At 38.2% G+C, this 20384-nt stretch overlaps 1 protein-coding gene across 8 annotated transcripts in view; it reads right to left on the minus strand.

The window, feature by feature from the left end:
• The window catches only part of DGKB (diacylglycerol kinase beta), an 870186-nt gene that overhangs the window by 601351 nt on the left and 248451 nt on the right, over positions 1-20384 (minus strand). For all 8 annotated transcript variants that reach the window (XM_019958478.2, XM_019958484.2, XM_019958481.2 and 5 more), the window contains 3 exons: positions 16369-16418; positions 11846-11920; positions 7050-7169 (listed from right to left, as the gene is read on the minus strand). In XM_019958478.2, coding sequence (XP_019814037.1) covers positions 7050-7169; positions 11846-11920; positions 16369-16418 — 245 coding nt within the window. The remainder of the gene's footprint in view (positions 1-7049; positions 7170-11845; positions 11921-16368; positions 16419-20384) is intronic.

Genomic DNA, 20384 nt, shown 5'->3' on the forward strand with positions numbered 1-20384 from the left:
GTGTTCTTGCCTGGAGAACCCCATGGGTGGAGGGGCCTGGTGGGCTACAGTCTATGGGGTTGCAAAGAGTCGGACACAAATAAGCAACCTACACACACACACACACACACACACCTTTTCTAAAAATGTCATGGAGAAATTTCACTGATGTCAAAGCCAGAATGCTCCCATTCCCCTGCTAAGCTCATTTCAACTGCCTTCAATTACAACACATAGAGAGCTAAGGTTGCAAATGGATTCCAACTCAATCAACAATAAGCACCATTAAATTATCTTACTTTTCTGTTCAAGGTCTCAAAAAAATATAACAATACAAAAGAAACTGCCCTTTAGACAAAAAGAAAATGTAGAGAGAAGTTTTAAAATTCTGAGCAGAGCTACAACCAACTATCCTTCTCCAGATCGCACATTCTGAAATCAGGCTCAGACCCTGATAATCTTATGGTTCAAATGCCAATTCAACAGACTGTAACATCACATGGTTATTTTCCTTGAATGACCTGATGTGGAATCTCAAGAATGGTTGCATTTATCCAGCTTCATAACTCCTTTCCTGATTGAGCAATGTATAAACAGCAGAGCAACACTGCAACCAAATTAAAAAAATAGAGTGTGAAACATTACTTTTCCAAATACAGCTTAGAATACATCATCTTCTGCTCTCCATTCATATTCACCAGGGGACAATCTTCATCAGAAATCAAACCAAACAATACTTTTACTTTATTGAATCAGGCACAAAAATACATATACCAAAACATTAAAAACAATGGCAAAGTTTACACTGTAAACTGCCTATAGGGTTTAAAAACCAGGACTCTGAACAAAAATAAAGAAGTCAAAATAAATAACCATTCAAAAATCACACAGGCCAGATTTGGCACCAACAATCCAAGACTAAGAATTTAAGGTATCCTTATTTTAAGCCAGGCTTCTATTTAAATCTGTATTCCAGTTTTTATGATAGTGTGAATTTAGAAACTTTCTTTGAAAAATCTAACAATGATCCCAGATCAAAGATTTCAGGAATTGGAGCATCATTAATTGGGGCTTCCCAGGTGGCTCGAGTGGTAAAGAACCTGCCTGCCAATGCAGGAGACATAAGAGACGTGGAATCAATCCCTGGGTTGGGAAGATCCTCTAGAGGAGGAAACGGCAACCCACTCCAGTATTCTTGCCTGGAGAATCCCATGGACAGAGGAGCCTGGCGGGCTACAGAACAAAGGTTCGCAGAGAGTCAGACACGACTGAGCAACTTAGGACACGCTCACAGCATCATTAATTATCTTGTTCATCTAGTACAACAAACCTTTGAACTGAAAGAATATTAGAAAAGGAAAGGGATATTCCTGACTAACTTCTTTGAACACGTCCAGAGAAGATGACTGTCTAGCAAGAAAATCACCTGGTCAGTTCATAACCAAGCTGGTTATTGTTGTTGTTTAATCGCCAAGTCATGTCCAACTCTTTGTGACCCCATGAACTGTAGCCCACCAGGCTCCTCTGTCCACAGGATCTCCCAGGCAAGAATACTGGAGATGGGTTGCTATTTTCTTCTCCAAACCAAGTCAGGGTGAAGGCCAATTTGATAATGTTAACTGCCATTCTATCATCTCTTCATTGGTCCTTACTGGAATGATCTAATTGATCTATTTTTTTTTAAATCAGACTTTTCTTTCCAAAATGATTTAAAACCAGTTAAAACTCATTGTATTTTATGACAGAATATATAATATGTAATTTGTGATATGGCATAATAACAATAGAATAAATCAGGGGTCAGCAAACTATGGCCCTTGGGTCAAACATAGCCAACAAGCTATTTTTGTAAATAAAGTTTTATTAGAACACAGCCCTGCTCTCTCAGTTAGGTGCTGTCTGTGGTTGCTTTTGCACCTCAGAGGCACAGTCTGGCAGTTGCAACAGAGACTTTATGACCCACAAACTTTAAACTATTTGCTATCTGTCCTTTAATAGGCAAAGTTTGTCATCATTCGGAGTTTATTGCTAGACACAGTTATTTTAATAAATTTTATCCATTCAAAGTAAGATTAAAAAAAAAAACATATTCTTAATTGAGATGAATGCTGAAGGAAGAATGACTCAGTGTTATACATAAATTTTTTATTGTAATCAAATGTCCCCCCCCCCCAAATGACAGACTATATCATTTTATACTGGGTCTCATGAAGTTTGAAGGACTCCTTCTAAGGGAAGGAAAATGACTCTTACCCTCTAGCATTTGATAAAGAACAAGGTTTTGATAAACTACGATTCTGCTTTTGGCACCAAAATAGGTATAATGTAAAACAGTGTAGTTTTAAAGATCCTGTTGGTGGAGAAAACTGAACTCCAGTAAAATCACAGCTGCTCTGCGTAACATTACAAGTGAGGACTGTTCTCCCAGGACAATTTTCTATCTGTGTAATTGGGGACATACACCATGGTCATTTTCAAATACACTGTGGTATTTAACAGGCACTATCAATTAGCATCTACTCCCTGAGCTCATAATAGACAATAGACAAGAGTATATAGGACAACAATAAGACAGGCCTCATATTAAGTGGCTGAATTCAACCTAAAACTTCTAGATTTCTAATCTGAAAAGTAAAAGTAGGGGGTAGGATACCGGGGAAATGGCTCCATGAATTAAATTCTCTACAGGTAATAATATAACATATTAATTGCCTACAGAAAAGGAAATAAATCTCAATTACTAAAAAGAAAAGGCCCTCATCACTCAGTTGTCATTCCTGGTTTGTAAAACACTTACCATGTCTGGGAATTAAAAAGCTCTTTTTAACAAATAGATGCTCTGATTTGTGAATATAATTAATGGCTTATCTATTTTACAAAAGACAATATTAAAAACATTATCAGCTTTTTTTTTTTTTTAAGAAGTGAAGAAAACACTCTCAGAATTGTTCTTCAAAGGGAAAACATCCAATCTCATAGGCCATCTACAAATGTTAAACAATGTAGCCCTGCCATCTAGTGGCCATCACTGGGAACGCAGCTCAGGTTTCTTTGAACCCTGAATTTCTCCCATTAAGCACTTGCTTGGAAAATCCCATGGACGAAGGAGCCTGTTAGGCTGCAATCCATGGGGTCGCGAAGAGTCGGACACGACTGAGCGACTTCACTTTCACTTTTCACTTTCATGCATTGGAGAAGGAAATGGCAGCCCACTCCAGTGTTCTTGCCTGGAGAATCCCAGGGACGGGGGAGCCTGGTGGGCTGCCGTCTATGGGGTCGCACAGAGTCGGAAACGACTGAAGTGACTTAGCATAGCATAGAATTGGAAAAGACGGAGAAAGCAATGGCACCCCACTCCACTACTCTTGCTTGGAAAATCCCATGGACGGAGGAGCCTGGTAGGCTGCAGTCCATGGGGTCGCTAAGAGTCAGACACGACTGAGCGACTTCACTTTCACCTTTCACTTTCATGTATTGGAGAAGGAAATGGCAACCCACTCCAGTGTTCTTGCCTGGAGAATCCCAGGGACGGGGGAGCCTGGTGAGCTGCCGTCTATGGGGTCGCACAGAGTCGGACACGACTGAAGCAGCAGCAGCATTGGAAAAGACTCTGATGCTGGGAGGGATTGGGGGCAGGAGGAGAAGGGGACGACAGAGGATGAGATGGCTGGATGGCATCACTGACTCGATGGACGTGAGTCTGAGCGAACTCCGGGAGTTGGTGATGGACAGGGAGGTCTGGCGTGCTGCAGTTCATGGGGTCACAGAGTTGGACACGACTGAGTTACTGAACTGAACTGAACTGAAGCATCCCCCCCAAAAAAATCTTTTAACGAAACACATACACTATAAATCTAAGAATATCAATATAAAGTAAATTATGTAACATTAGCATGATGGAAATTAATGGCAAAGAACTTTCATTCCCCTGAATTAAAGAAGTTGCTGCTAGAAACTGGAAGGAAAGGAAAGAGAAGTCGCTCAGTCATGTCCGACTCTGCGACCCCGTGGACTGTAGCCTACCAGGCTCCTCCGTCCATGTGATTTTCCAGGCAAGAGTACTGGAGTGGGTTGCCATTGCCTTCTCCAGGGGATCTTCCCGACCCAGGTATGGAACCTGGGTCTCCCTCATTGCAGCAGACTCTTTACCCTCTAAGCCACCAGGGAAGCCCTCTAGTATCTGGGGTATACCATATTGGTTTAAAATATTTTTAATTAACATGCATACAGATTTGTGGACTATATTTATCCAGGCAATGTTCATAATTTCACAAATATCTGTACTTATTAGTAAAGCTGTAAAAAATTTGTAAGCAATGTCTTCCAAAGAAAAATATTATTTCAAATTTTTTCTGGGATATTAGAAATATAGATGTTTCCAATTCCCCAGGTTCCTGTCAAACCTGCTATTATCAAATAAGTTACTTGCTCATTCCTAAATCTTCTCTCATACTAGAATTTCCATAAATGTTTTTAAAAAATTTAGTTTTAAAAACATAAAATTCCATTCTCAGGAACCACTATCATTGGAACATCTTGAATAGTCATACCAACTATTTTTCAGTACAGAACATATACCAAACCTTCTGAAGTTAAGATTTTGTCAGTTTATTTTCTGTTTTCACCCAATATTCTGATTTACATATGCCTTTGTCAAAGGTATATTAAAAAACGAAACAAATATTTTTGATGCAGAGATACATAGTAAGTTATTACAAGAAGATACTAGGTTATGTATAGTATAAGAACATCAGACACAAGAAGTATTGCTTCATTAATTCTCAAAATGTGGAACTATGTATCTATTAATAAGGCTGATATTATCTTTGTTTTAATAAATTATTTACCTTAAGATTAATTTCCTATTTATCATCTATTAGTAATTCTACTTTTCCCTACTCTGACCATTGCTAAAATCCAATGGGCCCCATAAGATTAACCTGAATGTAAAAGAATTTGAAGATCCAGATGAAACAGATGAATTCCACCATCCCAAAGCCCATTTATATATTCCCAAAATAATATGTAAAAATGTGCAACATATTTTTACACACTATCACATATTTCACACAGACTGCAAGAGTTCTTGGGAACTGACTTAAAAATCGGGGCTCTTGAGTTAACTATAGCATAGTCTTGAATTTGAAAAACTGTTATTGCTGGTAACAAGAAGTGTAACAGGGGCTTCCCTGGTGGTTCAGTGGATAACAATCTGTCTTGCAGTGCAGGGGGTACCAGTTCAATTCCTGGTCCAGGAAGTCCCCCGTGCTGCAGGGCAACTAAGCTCAGCTGCCACAACTACAGAAGCTGTGCTCTAGAGCATGCGAGCTGCAACAAGGAAACCACTGCAGTGAGAAGCCCATGCACCGCAACTAGAGAGCAGCCCTCTCTGCAGCTAGAGAATGTCCACACAGCAACACAGACCCAGGGCAGCCAGTAAATAAATACTTGAAAAAGCAGAGAAGCAATGAACACTATGATCTTGCATCTCAAAAGTCTAACTATTCCATGTGCCATGCTGCCTTCCATATGTAACGCTCTTTGAATCTAATTATACATTATACTATCTGAATGTGGTAGTTAATTCTTGTTTATTAAAGCTAAGTGTAAAAATCCAGTGTCGAATTTTTAAATTAACTATTACCGAAATTCAACCAAACTGGGGTAGTAAGCTCTAGATTCAAAGTCACTATCATATCACATTCTGATCTGAGGTTGGTATGTTATTCCCCAAACCACCAGTTTTAATTACCACTGGAGGCAGTGATATGAGAAAACATTGACAGGATTAGAAGGAAAAACTGTGACAAACTACTGCTACGTAAGGAAAACAAAAAGATGCTTGCTCCTTGGAAGAAAAGCTATGACAAACCTAGACAGCGTATTAAAATGCAGACACATCACTTTGCCAACAAAGGTCCATATAGTCAAAGCTACTGTTTTTCCAGGAGTCATGTACAGATGTGAGAATTGGACCATAAAGAAGGCTGAGCGTTGAAGAATTGATGCTTTCTAATTGTGCTGCTGGAGAAGACTCCAAGAGTCCCTTGGATAGCAAGGAGATCAAACCAGTCAATCCTAAAGGAAACCAACCCTGAATATTCACTGGAAGGACTGATGCTGAAGTTGAAGCTCCAATACTTTGGCCACCTGAGGCAAAAAGCCAATTCATTGGAAAACACCCTGATGCTAGGAAAAATTGAGGACAGGAGGAGAAGAAGGTGACAGAGAATCAGATGGCTAGGTGGCATCACTGCATCAATGGACTTGAATTTGAGCAAACTCTGGGAGATAGTGAAGGGCAGGGGAGCCTGGTGTGCTGCATGCAGTCCATGGGGTCGCAGAGTCGGACACGACTGAGCGACTGAACGACAACATATATGGAGTGCTGTGGAGTGTTAGTCGCTCAGTTGTGTCCGACTCTTTGTGACCCACGGACTATAGCCTACCAGGCTCCTCTGTCCATGGGATTCTCCAGACAAGAATAATGGAGTGGACTGCCATTCCCTTCAACAGAGAATCTTCCCGATAGGGGGATCAAACCCAGGTCTACTGAATTGCAGGCAGATTCTTTAACGTCTGAGCCAACAGGGAAGCCCATGTCCAAAATATGCTTACACTTACGTGTATATAGAGTCAACCACCTTGATTATAATTGGCTCCTCCACTTACGGGTTTGTTTACCAATAAACTAGATCATCTTCATGAGGAGAAGTATAGAAATGGATGGAGTGTGATAAGAACCACAGCATGCAATCATGCTCGGGTGTTTCTTCCATTAGACAAAAAGAGATCAATAATTTTTAAACTAGATTGCACTTTAAATAGTGGGGAAAAGAGAGCAATTATGTATTAAATAATAAGGTAATACCTAAAATGAACTAGTATATTCATGGCAAGTATTATTATACAAGGAGCTACTGTTAAATTGCACAGAGTCATACATATTAGAAGGATCAGGCACTCAATAAATACTTAATTGTAGAAAATAGATGAATTTATAATCAAAATGTATAAAAGAGACCTCCACTGACTTACCACCATGTTACCCCATCTATGTAAATACTTACATTTTCTAAGCCCAGGAGCACAAGGAGTGGAATTGTTGTCATGCCTCCTTGAATCCATTCCTCCAGAGAGACTGTTCCATCATGATCATAGTCAATTTCTTCCATCATTTCATGGAGGATCTAGAATAGAGAAGATGAGGAAAAATTTGAAAATGAATCAATAAAATAAGTTTCATGTGATACAACCAAGTATTACAATGAATTGATTATAATAAACTCTGTGTGTGTGTGCATGTGTGTAAGTTGCTTCAGGAGTGTGTGTGTAAGTTGCTTTGCGACCCTATGGACCATATATCTCTGCAGGCTCCCCTGTCCACGGGATTCTCCAGGAAACAATACTGGAGTGGGTAGTGATGAAACCCGGGTCTCCTGCCTTGCAGGCAGATTCTTTACCATCTGAGCCAGCAGGGAAGCCCAATAAACCGTGACTAGCAGCGAACTGCTTCCCAGGTGGTGCTACTCGTAAAGAACCCATCCGCCAATGCAGGAGACACGGGTTCAATCCTGGGTTGGGAAGATCCCGAAGAAAATGGCAACCCACTCCAGTATTCTTGCCTGGAAAATTCCAAGTACAGAGAAGCCTGGCAGGTTAAAAGTCCAGGGGGTTGCAAAGAGTTGGACATGACTCAGTATGCACACCCACATGTGCACGGGTACACGCGCGCGCACACACACACACACACACACACACACAACAGCAGCTAACTGGGAAGTTGAGGTAACTATCTAGATAATTTGTTACAATGTTAATCCTGTCATTGAGAATAATAGTAGTTTTGCTATGATTTCTAGAACATGACTACTTATACTGACTAGCTTTTAGACATAATTGCTTAACTTTTTAATATTTTCTCACTGAATGGCAGAGCTTAAACAAAAAGGTACCTTTAATTTATGGATGAAAGTGATCTTTAATTGCTGTCTCTAGATTATTTTTTTTATTCAAATATATGCCAGATAATGACTGAACAAATTAACTTCATGGCAAAGAGCTGAAATAATTCTTTGCTAAGTGGTATGGGGCAGGGGAATTAAGTCGCTTTTAATTGCCTATCAGAACTTAATAGAGCCAAGAAGTTAAACAATCAGACCATTTGGATTAGATTTCTTTTCTAAAGATGACTTGCATACAGTATCCCGAAGTGTTCTCCACAGTATGCGGAATACATTTACCTCTTGGCTGCATAGTGCTAATATGTGTTGTTAACTCCAAGGGTTGGTGTGAGAGTTAGATGTGCTAATATAGTCTAAGTATCCTTGAAGAGTATCTAGCATACATAGTAAGTTTAATATAGCTGTCGTTAGGGTTATATTATATGTTCAGTGGGTCAGTCATGTCCAACTTTGTGGCCTCATAGACTGTAGCCTACCAGGCTCTTCTGCCCATGAGACTCTCCAGGTAAGAATACTAGAGCGTGTTTCCCTGTGTTTCTCCAGGGAATCTTCCCGATCCAGGAATCAAACCTACGTCTCTTGTGTCTCCTGCACTGGTAGGCAGAGCCTTTACCCTAGTGCCATCTGGGAAGCCCCAAGTTACATGAGCAGAAATTATATTACTGTTGCTGGAAAGGCGTAGTACCTCCTACCTAATGGCACCAAAGAGGAAAATGTGGAAGACTCCAGGGAAGGAAGTAACTCACCACCTTTATCTAATATGGAAGTTTTAATCCATTAAAAAAAAAAAAAAAGGCAAGAAAGAAACACAGAGCGCATTAGAAGAAAAATTTGAAAAGGTGCAATGAATGGAATACTTGATATGTTTGTTGATAGAAGGATCATTTGCCTCAACATCGCTGAACCTGGTTGATTGGTGTTTTTCCTCAAGAAGTATTTTAAAATCAGATAATTTTCCTTCCTAGAAACAAATGTATCTATAGGTACTGGAGAGTCTTCTTGGGAAAAAATGATGCTGTAATAGTTTCATTACTCTCAAAACGAAGGACAAGGGAATTCATTTAAAATTGGGCATAAGGTCTGATTAAAAGGCCCTGCCTCTTGAAGGCACTCTCATGAACCAGCAGAAATGAACAAACGGGATGAGAACTAAAACACAGAGCATTTGTTTCAGAGAACTGATCCATTCATTTCGTACTTAGTAAATCTAATGGGAGAGCCTGGATTAGTTTTTAAGAACTCTGTTCAAGGACATCTCATCTCCCCTACTAACTGCCATCAACATCAAATGTATCCTTCTCGTTATTTATCACGCCAACTTAAGAGTCAAACAATGTATATAAAAGCACACACACACTTGAAACGGGGAGAGCTGCTGAATCATCAGGCAGGATGAGGCAGTTATTATGACAGCAGCTACACACATAGGCAGCTTTTATCTTGACACTCCATACTGCCCACAGAAAGGACAGACTTATTAGTATATGCCACAAATGACTAATACTGCTATTTAGCTTATTAATCGCATTTTCCAGTATGTATTTGTTCTAATTAGACCACACAGCCACCACTAGCCCTTCCACAGAGCATCCAGATCCCCATTTTCTCAAACCCCACCACCACCAAATACTTTTCTTGTGATGTAGTGGTGCTTCCGTCTGCTTAGAAAGCTGACTAAAAAAATGGTTCTCTTCCCTTTATTACTCCAGTAAGCACAAGAGGCTTGATTAATAGATAAATTATATTCACAGGTATTAAGTATGATAGAGAAAGCTGTTTTACATAAACACAACCAACAAAGGCAGCAGAACTTACAAGAAGTCCTTTGATTTCAGTGCAAACAGTATCACAGTGAATCAAGAAATATTCTTCTAATTAAATATGTTACCATCCACTTTATTATTCCATATGCAAACTGAAATTTTGTTAATGATATCTGCCACTCATTATGTGCACAACATATGCATTTCCACATTCAAAAAGGAAAAAGAAAAACCAGCTGAGTTAAAACTTGGACAACCCTGATCCCAGTAAGAATGGTGCTGGCCCCGTACACAGCATTGCACTGATTTGGTTGCACTTTAACTGCACTAGTTTGCAACGCAAGGAAAATGTGATTTGAGCTCTCCTATCACATTATCATGCCATTACCATGGAGCTGACTGCATAAATGGGAATTTATGTGGTTAAATGGGCTCTTTGAATTCATATAAAATGTAAAACATTTAAATTAAATTGATTTGTATTTACTTAACTAATGTACAATTTGCTAAATTGAGTTGGTTTCAAGAGAAACTAAAATCAATAACATTCATTAACTTTCCCCCAAATATTACCTGTGACTGAAGTAAAAATTTCAAACCACTTTTGTTTTAATACACATTTGAATAATATTGGTAACTTGGATATAAATCTATGGAAACAAGAGGTTTTTATGCTCTTATAGGCACTGTTCGATACTGTTTCTTTAAACAACATGATTAATGTTTCCTAGCTCCATCTTTCACTAGCTAGAGAGTTTGGGAGCAAGTCACTAATACCATCCCTGGTGGCTCAGATGATAAAGCATCTGCCTACAATGCCGGAGACCTGGGTTCAATCCCTGGGTCAGGAAGATCTCCTGGAGAAGGAAACGGTAACCCACTCCAGTATTCTTGCCTGGAAAATTCCATGGACCGAGAAGCCTGGTAGGCTACACGCCATGTGGTCTCCAAAGAGTTGGACACGACTGAGCAACTTCACTTTCACTAACATTTTGGAGTCTCCCTGCAATCCTGAGCATGTATCTGGAAGAAACTATGATTCAAAAAGATACATACACCCCAATATTTATTGCAGCACTTTTTACAACAGCCAAGACATGGAAGCAACCTAAATGTCCATTGAAGGAAAAGTGGATAAATAAGACCTGTTACATAGACACAATGCATTGTTACTCAGCCACAAAAAATGATGAAATAGTGTCATTTGCAGCAACAAGGATGGACCTAAATATTATCATGTAAAGCAAGTCAGCCAGACAAAGACAAATACCATATGATGCCACTTACATGTGGAATCTAGAGTATAATGCAAATGCACTTACCAACGAAACAGAAACAGACTCAGCCACAGGGAACAGACTGTGCTTGTAGGAAGGGGGTGGATGGGAAGGATGGACTGGGAGTTTGGGGTTACCAGATGCAAACTATTATACACAGGATGGATAAACTACAAGGTCTTACTGGATAGCACAAGGAACTCTACTCAATCCTGTGATAAACCATAATGGAAAAGAATGTGTATACAAGTATAACTGAATCATTTTGCCGTACAGTAGAATGTAACACAACATTGTAAATCAACTACACTGCAATAAAATAAATTAAAACAGAAGCCTTTGGGGTCTCAATTTCCTCATGTGTAAAATGAGTCAAACAGTAGTGTCTACCTCTGAGGGCTGCGAGCCTTAAATAACACAGAAGAAAGACAACAGTGCTCTGTGCACAACCATCATTATCATCTTCACAATCACCTCTTCCTCTTTCAGATCGACTACTCCAGCTATTCCCAAATAGGGGAAAACATGCAGATCCTAAAATACGTATCTATTTGACTTTTTCATGGCATGGTATGACCTTGGTAGTGTCATCAACAGCTTGTTTACTTACACTTATTTAAGACCATCAATTCAGATTAATTTCCGTGAGAAAGAAAAGCAAGATATCACTGCTAAGAACCTCAGAAAACCACATACATTATTTTATACTCAGAATCCACTTTGACTACTGATTATAAATAGTAACTTAAGAGTTATGAAAATATAAAATTAAATGCCAGTTACATACTAGGATGGCAAAAAAGATGAAAGAAGCAAGTGCCTTCTAGAAAGTAGCCAAGAGTTAAATCATCCCTATACCTACTGGATTCAGTTCAGTGACGTCCCATTCGAGGTACTCGGCCACATGCATCATCTGACTGATGATATTTTCTAGTTCCTGGAGGAGGAGAGGAGAGGGAGAGAGACAGGATGAATACAAGGTCTTAGTAAGTTCTTCAACTTTGACTTACAGGAATTGATTTGTTCAGCGTGTAGCTCAAACACTAAAAGAGTGCAATGATTACTTTTATATAAAAAGTAAACATATGCATGCATGCTCAGTCATGTCCAACTCTTTGAGACCCCATGAACTACAGTCCTCCAGGCTCCTCTGTCCATGGGATTTCCCAGGCAAGAATACTAGAATGGGCTGCCATTCCTCCTCGAGGGTATCTTCCCGACCCAGGAAGCTAACCAGCATCTCCTGTGTCTCCTGCATGGGCAGCAGGATTCTTTACCACTGTGCCAACTGTGAAGTCGACTATACTAAATATCTGCTCCTTCTGGACTTTGTCTAGAAAGCTTCACCAGGAGAGGGCACAATTATACAAAGAAAGATTTCCTTCCAGCAGAAGATTTTTAGGAAAAGTTTTGTTTGGAAAGCAGTATCTGATGAAAGTAGGAGCATGCATAATTTCACAAGCTTATCATTTTTTTTATTTGTTCTTTAACTGAAGGTTAATTGCTTTACAGAATTTTGTTGTTTTCTGTCAAACTTCGATAAGAATCAGCCACAGGTACACACACCCTTGTTCCCTCTGTTCCAAACTTCCCTCCAAGTATCCTTACTCCACAGCTTGAAAACAGGTGTGGAAGGGTGGGAGGAAGCATTTGAGGGTAACTCTGAGGTTTATTTTTATTCTGATATAATGAGAATGTATATTGACTATTTTAGCCATTTATTGGTATAATTTGCTCTGCTAGAGGTGTGTTCAGGTCAAGGTTTGGAGGCTAAGGCATGTAGAATTTATTTTATGAGGAGACAGAATTTTAGGTTGAATTTTCACATTCTTCTGCTCAATAACAACTTTGTGAAGAACTGATGGTTAATATAGATGCCTTGGCTAAATAACTTAAAATATATTTTCATACCGATTTATTTAATGTTTTAATTCTTCTGTATCTTTAGAACAGACTAAATGTAGTTTGTGAATGTTAATAACTTTAAGTCAGTAAATGATATAATTAGAAGTAGTGTTTTATAGTATGATAATTTAAAGTATAAGAAGTATAAAAGAAGAAAGCTGAAAAGCATATTAATAAAATATACTCAAATCTCTAATGTAATATATATGGTTAATAAAAATGAAGAAGAAAATATGGTTAAAGAGGTTCTCTTGATAGAAGGATTTGTGCATCCCTCTGAGAAACTGAAAATATAACTCTAATCATAAAAGTATTATTTTTATAACATAGGCTGTTTCAGAAACAACGCAAATACAAATGTGTTTATTTACTACAGATAAGAAAAAATTTCAAACACATTTGACCAGGATCAAGTGTAGTATCAGGACTTTGCTGTAGCTCAGATGGTAAAGAATCTGCCTGCAACACAGGGGACCCAGGTTCGATCCCTGGGTTGGGAAGATCCTCTGGAGAAGGGAACGGTAACCCACTCCAGTATTCTTGCCTGGAGAAACCATGGACAGAGGAGCCTGGCAGGCTACAGTGGGTGGGGTGGCAAAGAATGAGACATGACTGAGCAATTAACATTACTATTTTGGAATTAGAGACTATAATTTATGTATGTGTGTGAATCCATGGGGTCATAGAGTCGGACACGACTGAGCAACTTCTGTGTGTGTGTGTGTGTGTGTGTGTGTAACTAATCTTCCAGGTACTTTATCTTTGCATATATACACCTTCCTACTTCTGACAATCCCCTCATTGGGCTTCCCTGGTGGCTCAGTGGTTAAGAATCCGCCTGCCAATGAAAGAGATGCAGGAGACGCAGGTTCCATTCCTGGGTCAGGAAGATCCCCTGGAAAAGGGAATGACAACCCACTCCAGTATTCTTGCTTGGGAAATCCCATGCTCAGAGGAGCCTGGTGGGCTACACTCTTTGAGGCTGCAAAAGAAGTGTGCATGATTTAGTGACTAAACAACAATGATTTGGGACCATTGAAGTCTCTGGATATGTTTTGAGAAATTGAAACTATTTTGGGTGTGCTATTGTATGGGCATGTGATATCAGATAAGTCATTTAACCCCTCAAAGATTCAGTAAAAATGGATATGCTAATAGTACCTAGTTCATAGAGTTGCTACAAAGATTAAATACATTATATAAAATACATTGATCTTATCTGAGACAAGTAATCAATAACATTAACTAGTATTATTAGACATACTGGTCATTTCTCAAAGTATTAATTTTCTTCTGCTGTATTTCCAATATATGAACAGCTAAGCCTTTAAATTTCTAAGAAAATGACATTGGAATTGCAGTTCCAACCTGGTGGTGAAGAAAATCTCCTGGGGCAGAAAATTGTGTGGCCAAAAACCATAGAGCTTTATTTACAAAAAAAAGACTAATTCAATCATAAGCAAACATTTATCCTCAGCTTGTTGTATAATATTCAGAATATAATTATAAATATTGTTAGTAATCTACTATATGTTAACCAAAAAATGTCCAGAGACCAAAAGAAGCATTTGACTGGATTTTCAAATTAGTTGCCAACCCATGGCTAAAAGTCTAGTAAAGACACATTCTTTAATTAAAAAGAAAATTATTTAAATAAATTAATTTTTAAAATAAAGTAATAGAACTATTAAAAAAGAAAAATTAAAACAAATCTGATTTTAAAATAAATTTACATTAGTATAATCAGAAGTGTTACAATAAGCATATTGACATATATAGAAGAAATCCAAATGACTAGCCATGAAATGCCCCCAGAAAATGAGCGAATGTATCATGCAGCTTAATATTCCTAAGTGGAAAACTGAACACTACTAGGCACTAAAGATAACAGTATTTGAAAAATTAGAAATACCCTAGCATAAGAAATCCCACAATCACAGCATCAACTCAGATTTCTAAATGAGCAATTGTATATTTTTATCTCTCTGTGGAGAAGCTAATGTACCATTATCCTACTCAGTGTTACATTAATGTATGTCCAACTTCATTGCTCTGCTTGTAAAAATCTGTTTGAGTTCTGCCATTGGGAAGTACATCAGATGATGAGAAAAACTCGTTGTCAGAAGTGTTTGTTTTAATCAGTATTCAGTATATTGAAACATTTGTTTTTATAGGTACCTATGTACTTCAAAATTTCCATAATCTGACACTTATTCTTTCAGTAATATTCTTATATTTTCTTCATACAATAGGACATGATATAATATACAAAATGTTAGGCAGAAAATATATCTGAAATACATATATACATTCATCTGTTAAACAGATATATTTATAAGGTTCTGATTTGAGAACTAAGAAGCTAACTACTCCTTGAAAGCTGTGAATGATATGCCTATATTATGAATAAAATAAATATTTATTGCTTTCTGTGAGATTATATTTTCTTCTATTTCTTTTTATAACTAAAACTATAGATAGAGTGTAAAATGGGATAAGGTGTTTTTCAAAGGGAAGTTTACCAAAGCAATTTTAAAGATAACGGCCTATTTTATCAACATATGAGACTAAGCACCCCACTCCAGTACTCTTGCCTGGAAAATCCCATGGATGGAGGGGCCTGGTGGGCTGCAGTCCATGGGGTCACTAGGAGTCAGACACGACTGAGCGACTTCATTTTCACTTTTTACTTTCATGCATTGGAGAAGGAAATGGCAACCCACTCCAGTGTTCTTGCCTGGAGAATCCCAGGGATGGGGGAGCCTGGTGGGCTGCCATCTATGGGGTTGCACAGAGTCGGACACGACTGAAGTGACTTAGCAGCAGCATGAGACTAAGAGTACTTTTAAAATGTGTGTGGGTGCTATGCGTTGTCATGTCTAACTCTCTGCGACCCCGTGGACTGTAGCCTACCAGGCTCCTATGTTCATGGGGTTCTCCAGGCAAGAATACTGGAGTGGGTTGTCATGCTTTCCTCAGGGGATCTTCCCCACCCAGGGATCAAACCTGTGTCTCCTTCTTTGGCAGGAGGATTCATTACCACTGTACCACCTGAGAAGCCTCTTTAAAAAGTGGGAAAATAATAAAATGACTGAATTGACTTTATAACTCCTTTAAATTCTACCTGTGTTCTTGACATTTTCCTAAGTGTCAAATCTCATTGATATATATAGAGAGAGATCTTTTTAAAGCATTGCCCTCATCTTTCTCTTACACTTTATTCAGACAGGGCTGGGGTCTTTTTTATCTTTCTTTGTATAAAAAGTCACTTTTCTGTAGTAAACTTATTTAATAGAACAACTATAATCCTAATAGTTTCCTCTGATCACTTGCTTTCAAAAAGTCAGATGATAAAAATGTTGTATCAGTGCATGGAAATTATATTGTGTCTTCTGTGGTAATAGCTATAAATTTATTCATTGCACTTTTCAGAACAAACTACTCTTAAATTTTCACAGAAAATTTGAAGAAAAAAATTACCGAGCTGTCCAGGAAGCCATTTCCATCTGTGTCATAGAGGCGAAACATAACTAGAAATAAAAGAGGTGTTGAAAAGAAGATTAGAGGTGAGTAAGATCAATGCTGGAATAAGGCATACTCTTGAAAAATTATTTTCTGTCAGAAATAAATACTACTAAATCCCTCCCCACCTTCAAGTAACTGATTTATGGGATCATTTAAGCTTTCAACGTGAATTAATCATTAATCATTAATAACAGTACTGGATATCAGATATAAGTTCTACTGATTTTTGTTATTCAGCTAGAATCATGACAAACTGCTATTGTTTGCTCAAATTTTTTTACAAGATCATTAAATGGAAATTCAAAAATAAAGGAAGAGAAGGAGTTTAGACATTCAGAGTCTGGATATTAAAGAACAGTGTGGATAAGAAGAAATAACTGATTTAGAGGTTTGGAGATCAATTATAATCTGAAAACTGCCATCCACTGTTATGTGAGCTCAAACACTGCTTTCTTATCTATACTATGAGAATCCTCACCATGTCCTAAGACACATATTTGTTGTAAAAGTTAAGCAAGATGACACACACAAACATGTATCAAAAGCTATAGGTCATGGCACACAGATAAGCCATTGATCTGACTGATCATTAGACAGCATGTGAAAGGAAAACTTAGTGTAAAATAAGGGAATTTTTCTGATAGAAGATGCAGAAACAAAACTATGTTATTGTCATGGGTATAATGATATATTTGTTTAAATCTGAGGGTTAGTTTCATGGGGTAACCAATTTTTGAACTAATCAAACATGAAAATGATGCTGTTGGCTCCACCGCAGAGAGCTCAGGAAAGCAGCATGGCAGAGGTCCATGGCTGGCCTAAGGACCCCTTGAAGAGCTCACACACCATGAGGAGACTACAGAAAAGGCTGCAGGTGCTGGGCTGAGATAAACAGAGAAGAATGCCACAGCTGTAAAAATAGAGGAATGGAAATGAGGGTTGTGTTGGGTTTGTATAATTTCCTGAAGAGTCTTGATGTCTGAGGCTTATAACATGAACTAAAGACAGTGACAACTAGGAGACATAGTTATGAAATGACTTTAATCTGTAACTCATTATTTTTCATGTTTAAAAATGAGTATTATATTTAAAAAATTCTAAGATATTTATAAGATGCAAAACTAGCCTGCTGTTGTTCCGTTGTTAAATCATGTCCGACTCTTTGTGACAGCAGGAACTACAAGACTTTAGACTTACCTGTCCTTCACTATCTGCTGGAGTTTACTCAAACTCATGTCCATTGAGTCAGTGATGAAAACTAGCCTGCATATCATTAAAAGGAAAAAAAAAATGCTACCAACCTAGCTATGATGTCCTATTTATTATAAAATGGAAACAGACTTTAAAGATGTTGAAAAGTAAGGGGAAAATGTATACCTATTGAATTAAAGGATACAATGTTAGGGCTTGCTTAATGACATAAATATCTTGAAAACCATGATAATTGTTCTTATGTACTAAATAATAAAATTCAGGAAGAAAAAAAGAACTTATCACAACAAAGATACCATGCATTTCAAGATTTTCTAGTATACTACAAAGCTACAGTCATCCAGATAGTATGGTACTGACACAAAGACAGAAATAGAGATCAATGGAACAAAACAGAAAGCCCAGAGATAAATCCATGCACCTATGGACACCTTATCTTTGACAAAGGAGGCAAGAATATACAATGGAGAAAAGACAATCTCTTTAACAAGTGCTGCTGGGAAAACTGGTCAACCACTTGTAAAGAATGAAACTAGAACATTTTCTAACACCATACACAAAAATAAACTCAAAATGGATTAAAGATCTAAATGTAAGACCAGAAACTGTCATATTCCTAGAGGAAAACATAGGCGAAACACACTCTGATGTAAATCATAGCAGGATCCTTTATTGACCCACCTCCCAGAGTAATGGAAATAAAAACAAAAATAAACAAATGGGACCTAATTAAGCTTTTGCACAATGAAGGAAACTATAAGCAAAGTGAAAAGACAGCCTTCAGAATGGGAGAAAATAATAGTAAATGAAGCAACTGACAAAGAATTAATCTCAAAAATATACAAGCAACTCCTGTAGCTCAATTCCAGAAAAATAAATGACCCAATCAAAAAATGGGCCAAAGAACTAAACAGACATTTCTCCAAAGAAGACATACAGGTGGTTAACAAACATATGAAAAGATGCTCCACATCACTGTCAGAGAAATACAAATCAAAACCACAATGCCATTAAAAAGAATACATTTGAATCAGTTCTAATGAGGTGGATGAAACTGGAGCCTATTATACAGAGTGAAGTAAGCCAGAAGGAAAAACATAAATACAGTATACTAACGCATATATATGGAATTTAGAAAGATGGTAACGATAACCCTGTATACGAGACAGCAAAAGAGACACTGACGTATAGAACAGTCTTATGGACTTTGTGGGAGAGGGAGAGGGTGGGAAGATTTGGGAGAATGACATTGAAACATGTAAAATATCATGTATGAAACGAGATGCCAGTCCAGGTTCAATGCACGATACTGGATGCTTGGGGCTAGTGCACTGGGACGACCCAGAGGGATGGTATGGGGAGGGAGGAGGGAGGAGGGTTCAGGATGGGGAACACATGTATACCTGTGGTGGATTCATTTTGGTATTTGGCAAAACTAATACAATTATGTAAAGTTTAAAAATAAAATAAAATTAATTAAAAAAAAATAGAAAAAAGAAAAACCACAATGAGGTACTATCTCACCCCAGTCAGAATGGCTGCTATCCAAAAGTCTACAAGCAATAAATGCTGGAGAGGGTGTGGAGAAAAGGGAATCCTCTTACACTGTTGGTGGGATTGCAAACTAGTACAGCCCCTATGGAGAACAGTGTGGAGATTCCTTAAAAAACTGGAAATAGAACTGCCTTATGACCCAGCAATCCCACTGCTGGGTATACACACCGAGGAAACCAGAATTGAAAGAGATACCCGTACCCCAATGTTCATCGCAGCACTGTTTATAATAGCCAGGACATGGAAGCAATCTGGATGTCCATCGGCAGACAAATGGATAAGAAAGCTGTGGTACATATACACAATGGAATATTACTCAGCTATTAAAAGAGTGTATTTGAATCAGTTCTAATGAGTTGGATGAAACTGGAGCCTATTATACAGAGTGAAGTAAGTCAGAAAGAAAAACACCAGTACAATATGAACATGAAAGTGAAGTCGCTCAGTCGTGTCCAATGCTTTTTGACCCCGTGGGCTATAGCCTACCAGGCTCCTCTGTCCATGGGATTTTCCAGGCAATAGTACTGGAGTGGGGTGCCATTTCCTTCTCCAGGTGATCTTCCCAACCCAGGGATTGAACCTGGGTCTCCCGCATTGTAGACAGACGCTTTACCATCTGAGCCACCAGGAAGTCCCTAGTACAGTATATTAATGCATATATATGGAATCTAGAAAGATGGTAACGATGACCCTATATGCAAGATAGCAATAGAGACACAGATGTAAAGAACAAACTTTTGGACTCTGTGGGAGAAGGCGAGGGTGGGATGATTTGAGAGAATAGCATTGAAACATGTATATTATATGTGAAATATATATATATTATATGTGAACCAGTCCAGGTTTGATGCATGAGACAGGGTGCTCAGGGCTGGTGCACTGGGATGACCCTGAGGGATTGGATGGGGAAGGAGGTGGGAGGGGGGTTCAGAATGGGGAACACATGTACACCCATGGCTGATTCATGTGAATGTATGGCAAAACCCACCACAATATTGTAAAGTAATTAGCCTCCAATTAAAATAAATTTTATAAAAAACAAACAAAACAAAAAAGATTTTCTAGTATAGCATAAAATGATAAAAATATCTTTTTAAGTGGCAAGAATTCTTGCACCACTCAAAGAAGGGGTTAAATGCCAGGAACAAGGCAAGGACTTCCCAAAAGCCTAACTATATTTTAGAATGAGGGACAGCTGTGACTCT

Source organism: Bos indicus, chromosome 4 (genome assembly GCF_029378745.1).
Source record: "Bos indicus isolate NIAB-ARS_2022 breed Sahiwal x Tharparkar chromosome 4, NIAB-ARS_B.indTharparkar_mat_pri_1.0, whole genome shotgun sequence".
Classification (NCBI taxonomy): Eukaryota; Metazoa; Chordata; class Mammalia; order Artiodactyla; family Bovidae; genus Bos; species Bos indicus.